The sequence below is a fragment of the Aythya fuligula genome, chromosome 3, assembly GCF_009819795.1.
Source record: "Aythya fuligula isolate bAytFul2 chromosome 3, bAytFul2.pri, whole genome shotgun sequence".
NCBI lineage: Eukaryota > Metazoa > Chordata > Aves > Anseriformes > Anatidae > Aythya > Aythya fuligula.
Window position 1 is genome coordinate 104,211,209 of NC_045561.1, and position 11,699 is coordinate 104,222,907.

The window sequence follows — 11,699 nt, forward strand, 5'->3', positions numbered from 1 at the left end:
GTCACCCTGTGCCCAACAAGCTGCACCCTCACTCCCCCTCCAAAGCAGGGCAGGGAGAAAGAAAAAACAAAAACAAAACAAAACCAAAAAAATTAACAAAACTTGTGGGTTAAGATAAGGACAGAGAAATCACTCACCACTTACCATCTTAAGCGAAACAGACCCAGCTTGGAAAATACTGATTTATTACAATTAATAGGCCAGAACACTGAGAACTAAAAGCAAACTAATCCCACCTTCCCTTCAGCCCTTTTCTTTCCAGGCTCAAGTTCAATCTCAATAATTCTACTTCCATCCCAAGTGGTGCAGGCAAATGGGGGCTGCGGTCAGTCCCTGACACTTATCACTGCTGCTCCTTCACGGTCCCTCTCTGTCCCTGCTCCACGTGGGGTTTCTCCCACGGGATGCCATCCTTCCTGAACTGAGCCTGCGTGGGCTGCCCACAGGCAGCAGCTCTTCAAGCACTGCTCCCACACAGCTCCATACTATGGGGTCCATCCCCCAGGAGCAAACTGCTCCAGCACAGGTCCCCCACAGGCAGCAGCTCACCCCAGATCCCATTCCTGCATGAGCTCCATGGACTCCTCTCCATGGACTGCAGCTCTGGCCAGGAGTTGCTTCTATGTGTACTCTTCCCAAGCTGCAGTTTCCTTCAGAGCACACCCACCTGCTCCAGCACAGGGTCCTCTGCAGGCTGCAGTGCGGAGAATGGCCCCAACATGGGCCTCCACAGGCTATGGGAGGAAAGCCTGCTTCACCATGACCCTCCCCACCAGCTGCAGGGTAATCTGCCCTGGCACTTGGAGCACCTCCTCCCCCTCCTTCTCTACTGACCTTGATTTCTGGTGGGTTGTTTCAAGCTTTTCCTCACTCCTCTCTCACAGCTGCTGTGCAACACTTTTTATCCTTGCTTGAATGTTATCACAGAGCCACCACCAGTATCACACACACATTTACTTTAGCCAGCAGCAGGTCCCTTTTGGAACACTGTCCCCTAAACCCAATACAAAGGCCCGGCCCTGACACTCTGAAGTCTCATTTTACACATACTGAAGGTAAATAAATACAGAAGTTGGATGCATTCTAAACTCTCAAGTATTTCTTTAAGTTCAGAAGTATTTGACAATACTTGCAAGCTGAAGCTACAATGAGAGTATGGTACCAGGCTAGGGCTACACTATAGGGTCTAGAATTTCTATGTAGTAACCAGTTTAAATATTTACTATTAATTGTGTTACAGGAGTGTAGTGATCTTCAGAAGTATCATAAGAGCAGCCAGCACTACATTTAACAATTACGTTTTTTTTTCACAGCAGTTTAAAAATGTTATAATTCACCAGGTGAACAAACATTAATAACAAACCACCACATTTAGACTGGCCACTTTATGTTTTATAAGCTTATTTTATTTCTTTGCTGTACAAAGGCAGAAATGCAAACCACCTCAATAAATCTACATCAGTAACTACCTAGACATTATACAGATATACAAAAAGCCCATTTATTTTTCAGTGTTGATACCATAGTTAATGCAGAGCTGGATGCAACAATGCAAACAGCATCTACACAGTGTAAGGCGTAACTCTCGTAGTATTTACATCTTGTTCCTTATAGCGAAGGCTTCTGATGCATCAAGCTCTTTCTTCATCTGTATTTGACGATCCTGCTTAGCAGTAGTGCAGCCTCAGAACTGAAAAGTGCATTTCTTTATTACATACATTCTCAGAAGGATTGTGGATTGTTCCAGAAACAGTTTCCAACAGTTTCATTTTAGGAGTCATTCATTAAGTATGTTTTCCATCAATTAAAGTCATTTCATAAGCTAAAAATACTTTCCCAAAAGCTCTGTAGATCACATGCAATTACGAAAACAAAGCTCCTAAAAGCAAATCTAGGAACTATCGTCTTCTGACTTGGAAAGATAAAACAATCCCGTGAAACCATTCAATCCACTGCTGTTTTAAATTAAAAACACTCCAGAGCATTTCAGGTCGGTAAGTTCGCAGTTCCAAGCAGCTTTGGAAAAACTCTATAACAGATATTTACATTCTGTATTTGATTTTGAGTTGTAATTTATCTATCTCAGTGTATATACATATATATATTACTTTATTTTTTGGAGATCTCACTCTGAAAGGGAAGTGAAAGAGGAATCTAGTTACTGTAGGAAATATAATTGAGTCATTTCACAATGACTAGTGTTAAATGAAAGTCCAAGATTAAATAGTCAACTCTTCCTCTCTACTATGAAGTAGAATTGCTAAAAATAAACTCTTACGTCTTCTGAGCTACCACAGTTCCCGCCACATTTATTTTTAAACCGCAACGTCCTGCAGCACCAGAGCTCTTGACAGACTGAATTCCAGCCGGTCTTGTTCTAGGAGATTAAAATACTACATCCCATCTCCTGGCTGTCCTGCTTTAAACAGGGCAATAATGAGTAAGAGCCGTTAACATTTTGTTTGAAACTCATCTGAGCTCCCACGACAATTGCTATTTCAGCCGAGCTGCTGGCCTGGACATTGAAACAGCTGAGAACTCGCACACAGTCCCATCAACAGAGCACAGAATGGTCTGCTCTGACAGGAAACCAGTAACGAGCAAAGGAAGGAAGAGGGTCGGAGAACCAGAGCAGCTTGCTATGTGTGCACATGCCTAACCCTTTGGCCTTCTGCTGCTGTGAGGTAATGCGCCACCATAAGCTGAGCTTTCAGGCACTTCCTGTCCTCCCACGCATCTTAGCCCACTTAAACTATGCCCAGTTAACACTCTCATACCATTCTGGTAAAGTTGAGAACAGGTTTTCTTTAAAGAAATAAAAATCAGATGAGGATAAAAATGTAAGTGGGAGATGCTACCTTCACCAGGAGGAACCGATGTCTCTGTTTCAGATTTGACTGCATTCATATTTTCAAAAGTTTTGTCACCTGGCTTATCTTGTTCCACCTCACACAGATACACATCAATGGGTCCTTTTGTGCTCTTTACATGTACTTCTATGCAGTCCTAGAAAACAATGACTTACATATTAACCAGAAGACCAATCTTATACATCAGTTATCTATTTTTACACATATTTTAAAGCCAACAGGTTAAGAGGAGAACAGATACAGAAGTGACATAACTACTTAAAATTGTGTTAGTAGTTCCACGTAAGTTAGAGTACTTAATAAATTTTTAGGCCAATTATTAAGTACCATTAAGCTAACTAGGTTTCATTTTTGACATGCAATGCACCTAATGAGTCTTTGTTTAGTCTTTTCAATGATCTCTTGATATATTAGCCAAGATTTACCATATGCTTAATATGAATAACAAATAAGAACTTTACCACCAATGCCACAGATCAGCAAACAAATCAGAGCACATAGCAACTTTAGTAGTATGGCAACACAAATAAACCGTACTACCGCTTTCCTTTAGCAGACATCACATTGCAAGGCACAGAGTAAGCCAAGTCTATGGGAAACAGCTAGAAGAGTGTTTTCTCTAAAATACAGCCTTTCAAATCTTGACTTCTTTTGCTTCAAGGAACCTCTAGGATCTTCACAGGATTAGACCCAGCTACTTTTACCAGTGACACCACTGGAGATACATATAATGGATCTAAGTCTTCTGTATCGATTCCTTTTCCTAAGATATCCTCTCCCTTCCTGTGCACCCAAGTAAGGCAAATTTGAAGAAAACATAACTAAGAACATTATAAAATTGCATGTGCAAAAAAAAAACAAACAACAATTAAATCTCCATTATTCATCTCAAGCTTACGTCCAGTATTTCTTCTTTCACAGCACTACTTTAAGCAGTGGGTTCACAGTATATGGGAAAAGATGCAGTGTAACTGGGTGCAGAGGGCAAAACTATGGCTCTTCTGTGTGACCTGAATGGGGTGTGCATGTTGTACCATGAGGCAAGGACAGGCTACATTCCCCGCCTCCATCAAAAATCCATCTTGACATGGTCTACTAGAACGCAAGAACAGTTTTGATCATACCGTACATCTCATACTCCAATATTATAGTGACAGCAGCTGTTGACTCATAAGACAACATTTACTTGATGTTAGGATGATTATTAAATTAGGCATAATATTTTGTTTAGTTAGATTTCCAGCTTTTATAGACTTTACTGAAAATATTAACAGCTGTTTGTTAGTTTCATTATCACAGTAATTATCGGACACCAATATTACATCTGTTCCATCATTTACTACAGCTGTTCCATCATCTCTAGCAAAACTAACATTTAGATATGTTTATACTATAATTTAGGTAAGCAAAACAAAATTCCTAAGACTAACTTTCTTAGACTACATATACCTACATATTATTATATGTATATCTACATTATATAGATATCTATTATATGTATACCTACAGAATTATTTAGTGGAGCACAAGAACAACAAACTACCTGTACTTGCTATATATGACCAAGAAATTGGAAGTCAGTTGCTAATAACTGTTGCAAAACCAAACCAAAACAAAAAAAAACAAAACAAACAAAAATTTAAGAACTTTTCTTCCATTAAGAGGGATTAGGTATAAAACTTACTTCCTTAGGAATTGGTATTTCCAGTTTGGTTTCTTCTGGAGCTTTGATTGCAATCACAATCTGTTTCTGAAACGCCTGAATGCTACGGATGTCTTGATATGTCACATAAGCTAGTGTATACATTGGTCAAGGATTCTGTATAGCAATTTGCTAATGGGCAGAAGCAAAGAGAACATTAAGACATGCTGAAGCAAAATATCAATTTTGAGAAAAACAGTAAATATTTCAGCTGAGGTTATTTCAATATTAGCTTTGTAAAATCAATTATTAGCTGACAATTGGAAAAACTTTTTTGCTGTTAGGAAGGGGAAAAAATTAAAAGTCAACACACTCAGTATTTAAAAACACACATTTGACAAACAGTCTTCACAGATGCTATCATAAATCTATGTAGCAGATGGAATACTGCTTTTGAGAAACCTTTTCTTTCCTTTTGTATTAATAATACATGGAAATCATATCCTGGAAAACAATAAAATTACTTTCTTAACCAAACAGGTAAGGTATAATGATTTTTTTTTTTCCTAGATATCGTACATAAAATGAACACATTTCTCTCCATTTCAGCACCAATCTTTAGCACTGCTTTTGGCTGAATGCTAAGTTTTATTTTATTGTACCCACAGCCAAAATCCAATATTTCTATCATATTAAAACAAGTAAAAAAGAACCCCCTTTCTATTACCAAATCACACCTGAAAGATAAGACTGCATTGGAGCCTCTCCCCAGAGACAGAACACTATTAGGACATGATCAACGTACCATGGTATCTTCATGGCAAAAGGCCACTGGGACTCTGTATTGGGTCCTCTTTCTTATCTCAGTAAGCAACTCAATCTCACTGGTTGGTCAAGACCTGTCCCTGAGACAACTTTACTCTATAGTGGAGAGAACAAGGTAATGGTCAGGGTACTAAGACTACTGCCCCACTTCCATTTTTCTTTTCCTCATTACCACCCCCACCAGTTCCTTATTTCAATAATATCCTGTTCCTTACTCTCACTGCCACTGGGATACTCTGCTTTTCTTTCCATGGCAGAGAAAGAAAGGAATGAAGGACTTACAGTCCAACTCCAGTTCCTCCCACTCTACATTCTCTCAATCTTCTGCAGTGGCAATGTCACACGAGTAGCCCTCCCCTGAGAATGGGCTAGACCATGTATAACACTACATAGCACAAGTCTACTATATACTAATATAAAATAAACAATGAGTTCCTTGTTGTTTCATTATCAAGTATTACGGCATACCTGTGGTATCAGCCTACACCTAATGCTAGAATGCCTGAGCATTGGCAACCAAAACCATGAGTTAAAGTAATGCATGAGTTAAAAGGATATTTTGCATTTTCTTTGTCATCTGTTAGATCAAATAACTGATGAGCACAATCCTTGATTAATTCATCCAGAGCTTCTTCCATGGCTGACAAGTCAGAGAGTTCATCTTTAAGGTTTTGCTGCTCTGCTGCCTTTCCAACAACTTGGTCAAGATTAGAACCTCTAGAAGAATATGAAAGTTGTCTAGTATGTTTATAAAAGTAAAAGCCTGTTTACTGAATATAAAAAACATGCTAATATAGAAAGCAACCAGAAATTCTGGTATTCTTTACTCAGCTGAAACATGCTTCAATGTGCTTTTTTTTTTTTTTTTTTTAAACATTTGATACTTTTTAATATAGCATGTAATTCAGACAACTTAAGGATGAAGAAAAACTTAAGATCTTTCTATCTATTAAAAATAATTCAATATGATTAAAAATACTCTCAAAGTTATAAATACTAATCAACATTGCTGGGTTTCATTGCTTAGAAATTAAGGGTTTCAAAGCCCACTTACACCCACTGGATATGATTCTTAGATCTCTTCTGAATTAAGTGAATTCCATCCAATACGTTGGTGATGTCATATACTCTTCGTTTTCGTACTCCAAGAGTTGTTGCTACTTCATTTAAATCAAGGACACCATCTGGAGCTCTTTTGACAAGATCCATGAATTTTCGGGTCAAGTAAACCAAGGATGCATCAAATCGAGGCCTTCTAACCTTCAGAGTTCCTGTAATGTTTTGATACAATATTCAGGGTAAGTTACTATGACAATATGAAGTGTTTCTTAAAAAACACTAGTCATGAAGTTGCAATGAATGTAAAAGTATAAAACACTGCAATTTCAACACCTGTGGTTAACTATCAGCAGTGTCAGGGCACAACCAGAGAACCACAGCTGTGTCATCTGCTCAGTGACACCAGTAAAGTGGTTGTTCTTTTGGCCCAGAACAAACCAGAACATCCCCCAGATAACTCTCAGGCATGGTTCAGGGACTATTTCAGGCCAGTCAGTTCCAGAGTCTGAGAGCTTAATGTATGAACAAAATGCAGCTTGTACTAGCTGTCCTCAGGGCCTAAGAATTGGTGATGTAATTCTTCAATTTAATAAATACAACAAAGATCTACAGTTACCAGGACACTATAGGTTTAAGATAGACACCTGTACTATATAGATCTAGTACCAGCATAGTCTCATAAACAGCAGAAGAGTTACAGATGAACAGCTTTATTAATTTCAGGTTGTTATTTATGTGTGCCTGACTACTCATGTACTTTAAAGCATAAAAAAGTAGTAGCACATTTAAAAGTTCTGCTGGCCAATATGACTGTCAAATCCTGCTGTTATTTGTGCCTTGTCCTGCAAAGCAAGCCAGGTAATTCCTACGTAATCAAACTCTTACACTGAATAAAACTCCAGTCTAATGTTTCAAGAGAATGTGGGTACATACGGAAGGAAACTTCCTTAGCAAATGCTACTTCAAACTTCATATTTTTCCCCATATGAAGAATGTACACTTCTCTTCATAACTTACAGCCCTCATTCTACGGCTACAGGATTGTCTGCTCTTTAACCTGAGGTGACAAGTTCAACAACTCACTACCTAGTTTTGAATAGCACTACCACTGGAGTTGGACTTGACAATCCTTATGGGTCCCTTCCAACTTAGGATATTCTACAATTTTACCATGAGATATGGAAGACTATTCAATTGGCGAGAAAAACAAAGGAAAATAACCAACTCAATTTCACTCAAGCTTGTATTTACATTTGTTAACACCAGCTGAAAAATGTTTGCCAGCATAATGTCCCAGTTGTCTCTAAGTCACTTTTTCTGTAAGTTCATTTTCTTGATAGCAGCAGGGATTTATACTTGCAACAAACGGAAAGAGAAGAGGGAAAACCATGAAAAATGCATTTGTTTATGTTTGCTAGTTCATTTAGCATGCAGCATTCCTCTTGTTCTGCCTATATTAGACACACAATGATTTCTCATTTGTTTACAGCATGCATCATTGTAAAAAAAAAAAAAAAGCATTAAATACTTCAAGGATAACCTTTACACATGGAATGCAGCAACTTACTTCTTACTAACTGCACGTCATCGTCCAGATTCAAGTTGAGCATTGGTGGCTGGAGAAAAAAGTTAAAATGTAACTGACATAAAATACCATGAAAATGCAGGAAGCTTTTCAGGGAAAAACCCCAACCCAACTCTGGATGCTACAGCAACGGGAGTGCCAGCAACTCAACAGATATTACAGTGAAGGAATCTCCTTGGACAGAAGAGAAACATGCTCATTAACACCCATTTCAGCTCAATCATAGACCTCACTTTCTCATAAAGCTGGAAACACCACCAAACCCTCTAATTCTCAGGCAATAGTCACAACACAGCCATTTGTATAAACTCTATAAATTCCGAGTTTGGGGCATTCCACATAACAGCTCACATACAGAAGATATGCTGCTATTACGCAGCATTACAATTATTTTGTAGTAAACTTTCAAGCTAGCAGCAGTCTGCTCTGCTCACATAGCTGACATGGCAAGTGCAAGTATTCACATTATTCTATCTCCCCACTGCAATTTGACAGAATATTTGCTCTAAATTCAGACTCATTCCAATTGGAAGAACCGCAGAAGCTATCTGGTCCAACTTCACACTCAAAACAAGAACAGCTATTAGATAGACCAGCTTAGGTCTTATCCAACCATGTGTCCAAAATTTCCAATGAAGGTGGCTGTACCTCTCTGGCCATCTCATTATACTGCTTGCCTATCCTTGTGGTGAAGAAGTTTACATCAATTTGCAACCTCTCCTGCATGTTCTGCACAGATTTATGGCTCTTTTCTTTCAGCCTGTCATCACACACCACGGTGAAGTGTCTGGCTCCAGTTTCTTGATAACTTCCTTGCAAGTGCTAGTGGGCAGCTACAGCTTAAAAAGCTCCCTCAGCTTCTCCTCACAGATGTATTCCCATACCCACTGACCACTTTTGACCCATCTCTGCTGGTTGCAGCATTCCAGGAGCAGTTTAAAACTTACCAAATAAAGGAGAATTACTTTATTTGATTTATTGGCTGTGCTCTTGCTAATAAGCCTCATATGCCTTGATGCCAGGGCACGTTGTTGGCTCATGTTTATCCCACCCTCTCTAAGGACCCTCAGGTCCTTTTGGGGAGGGAGGGGGGTACTTCCCCAGCATCTCAGCTCCCAGTCTGTATGACGGCAAGCTATCCAGATGCAGAATTTCAAATTTGAATTTTCAGTCACCTTGTCTGTCAGGTTCCTGATGATCCATTCCTCCTGCCTATACCTTCATGCTCATAATACCCTCCCCTCCCCATTTGCTGTTATACACTCCCATGATGTTTATCTTATGTCCTCTTCCAGCTCACTGGTATTTAACAGGACAGGAACCTGTACAAAACCAGTCCTGGGGGCTGTCCAGACAGGTCCCAGTTCCCTGAGGAGCTCTGCCTGTAATCCACTTTCAGGTAAAACATAAGCCGTTGACCACTCCTCTTTGAGCCTAAGGATCCAGTCAGTTTTGCACTCAACTACTACCTGTAAAATTCCAATTTAAGTAGAAAGATGCTGCTGGAGACTGTTTCAAACATCCTGCTAACATTAATGCAGGTGACATCTGTGCCTTTGGATCTACAATCCAGTCAGTTCATCACTGAAGTGAATCTGTTTGCAAGAACAGCCCATCAGCTATCCCCAACCACCTCCACTTTTTTCCACGACCTCTCAAAGATCAGACAGCAATCTTACAATGCCAGCTCTCTCAGACCCCTTCTGGATGTATCCCCATTAGGTCCTATGGTCTCAGACAGGTTGAGATTTCTCAAGAGATTCCCAACTTGTTACTTTTGCATCACTGGTTGCTCCTCTCCTCCTTGAGCCCTATCTCTCAGGCACAAGCCTAAGAAACAGCAGCTCTGAAGATACAAGTGAGCAAGCAGAGCACTTCATCCCCATCTATGTCTGCTTTCACTAAGCCACTTCTCCCCTTTAGCAGGGAGTTCTCATTTTTCTTCCCTCCTTCAGCATCAACCAAAGATGTTAAAATAAAAGTTCTTATCACCCGTGACACACCGTGGGATGTCCTTGCAGACCTCCACCCCTCCAGCTCCCCCACCTCTCATTTGGATTTTGTGGCCAACACAACTTAACTCCAACCACCACCAGTTCCTCTAATAAGCAAAAATTTCAAACCATCGGGAGAAAAATGGGTATCAACATCTTCACAGCTTTAAGCTAATACTACCAAACAACACTTAGCTCAAGGTTAATAAAAATGAACGTTTTAAAAACACGTTTCAGAGAATTAAGAGATTTATTTTTAATTAGGAACACGTTTCTCAGCATTAAGAGATTTGTTTTTAATTAGCAACACCCCAGCAGCGCTGAAAGCGGTAGAGGAAGGTGCATACGCAATTAACCGAACCCCACAGGCGCTCAGCGAGGAACAAACCACGTATTTACGGTCCGATTGCTGATCCCCAAAACACCTACAGCCCCCTCAGGTGTGCTGGCAGGTCGCAGGTGGCCCCGCTGCGAAGCCGCCCCAAGCCCGGCTGGGCTCCCCCCGGCTCTGCTGCCCGCCGCCCTCCTGCCGGAGCCCTCCCCGCTGTCCCCTCAGACTCTCCGGCGGGGGAAGCCATGCGCTGCGTCCCCGTCCCGCCCTCGGGCAGCGCCTCCCTGTCCCGCCCGCCGTGTACCTCACTCACACCCAGCGTGTCCGGCCGCAGCGGCCTCAAACGCTCCCACTGGGCAGGGGCGGCCATTTTGTGACCCCCGCCCTCCATTACCCAGCGGCCCCTGCCGGCGCCATGCCCCGCCCCGCCCGGCTGGGCAGAGGGGTGGAGCCGTGCCCTGAGGGGCGGCCATGGCGGGGGGCGCTGAGGGGTTTAATTGACGGTGGTGTATGGGTCAGGGGCCAGGTTCGGCTCATCTAGGGGTAGAGAGGAGCCTACGAATGTTGTTTGCTCGAAACAAGGCTGTTTACATCCCAGCCAGACGTCACAAATCCTTAGTCCACTCCTCCTGCCCATTCTCCCACCCTTCTGATAACATTTATCAAGCTTCCTTGTTTGTCAGCATCAGTAGTGATTACAAACATTCTGATTTAGTAGCTAACTTCCGCTTGTCAGACAAAGGCATTTCGACAAAAACATTTCGACATAACTCCTCGTTAAATTATTGATCTGATTGTAGCCGATGCCATTTAACTGCCCTCTACCATACACTACAACAAATAGTCACGAAACTCCTTTCATAAAAGCTTTCTGAACCGTTGTGCTTCCTTGACTACCCAGTAGGTGACACTTCAAGGCACTCCCCCTTCACTGTGCTCAGGGAAGGTGCTGTGTAAATGATAAATGTAAATTTAATTGAACGTTGTGTAAAATCACTAGTCTGGTATGAGGAAGTCAAAGCCATGAAGGTCTAAATTCATCTGCTAATGTGCCAGCCTGGGCAGGTCAAGAAAAACTCTCTTATCTTGAAAAGATACTGAATGCCTTTTCATTTACTAGTGGTTTCATATCTCTTCAGGTTAGACATTCCTCTGGAGAAGCTTGTGTCACCACTGATAAAGCTGTTGCCTTGACTTCTGTGGTAATAATTGTCTTTGTAAATGTGTGTAGAACCAAGGTGGGTTGTTCTCATGCTCCAATCAATTTATAAGAAAAAAGTGGTGAAAAATGTATACACTGGCAAGTATAGCTCCTCAAACGTGGAATAGGATGTCTATTTAACAGAAGATATAAGTTGTGCAGTTAAAGATGTGCAAACACTTCTTGTAAGTA

General features: G+C 41.0%; 1 protein-coding gene across 1 annotated transcript; it reads right to left on the bottom strand.

The window, feature by feature from the left end:
- Nucleotides 1–801: 801 nt before the first annotated feature.
- E2F6 (E2F transcription factor 6) lies at nucleotides 802–10,698 on the bottom strand. The gene is made up of 7 exons (XM_032185438.1): nucleotides 10,611–10,698; nucleotides 7,964–8,012; nucleotides 6,392–6,608; nucleotides 5,896–6,054; nucleotides 4,555–4,669; nucleotides 2,859–3,006; nucleotides 802–2,130 (listed from the first exon to the last, which is right to left on the bottom strand). Exons 1-7 carry the CDS (start codon nucleotides 10,695–10,697, stop codon nucleotides 2,126–2,128), a joined length of 780 nt encoding a protein of 259 aa, XP_032041329.1. The 5' UTR covers nucleotide 10,698; the 3' UTR covers nucleotides 802–2,125.
- Between the last annotated feature and the right edge of the window lie 1,001 nt (nucleotides 10,699–11,699).

Bases quoted from the DNA above. Each gene is read 5' to 3' on its own strand.
- E2F6 (XM_032185438.1), bottom strand. From the start codon at position 10,697: ATGGAGGGCGGGGGTCACAAAATGGCCGCCCCTGCCCAGTGGGAGCGT. The intron at 6,055-6,391 runs GTAAGTGGGCTT...ATATTCTTCTAG, and splicing joins AAGAATCATATCCAGTGGGT to AGGTTCTAATCTTGACCAAG. The intron at 4,670-5,895 runs ATATCCTTTTAA...ACCAATGTATAC, and splicing joins GATGACAAAGAAAATGCAAA to ACTAGCTTATGTGACATATC.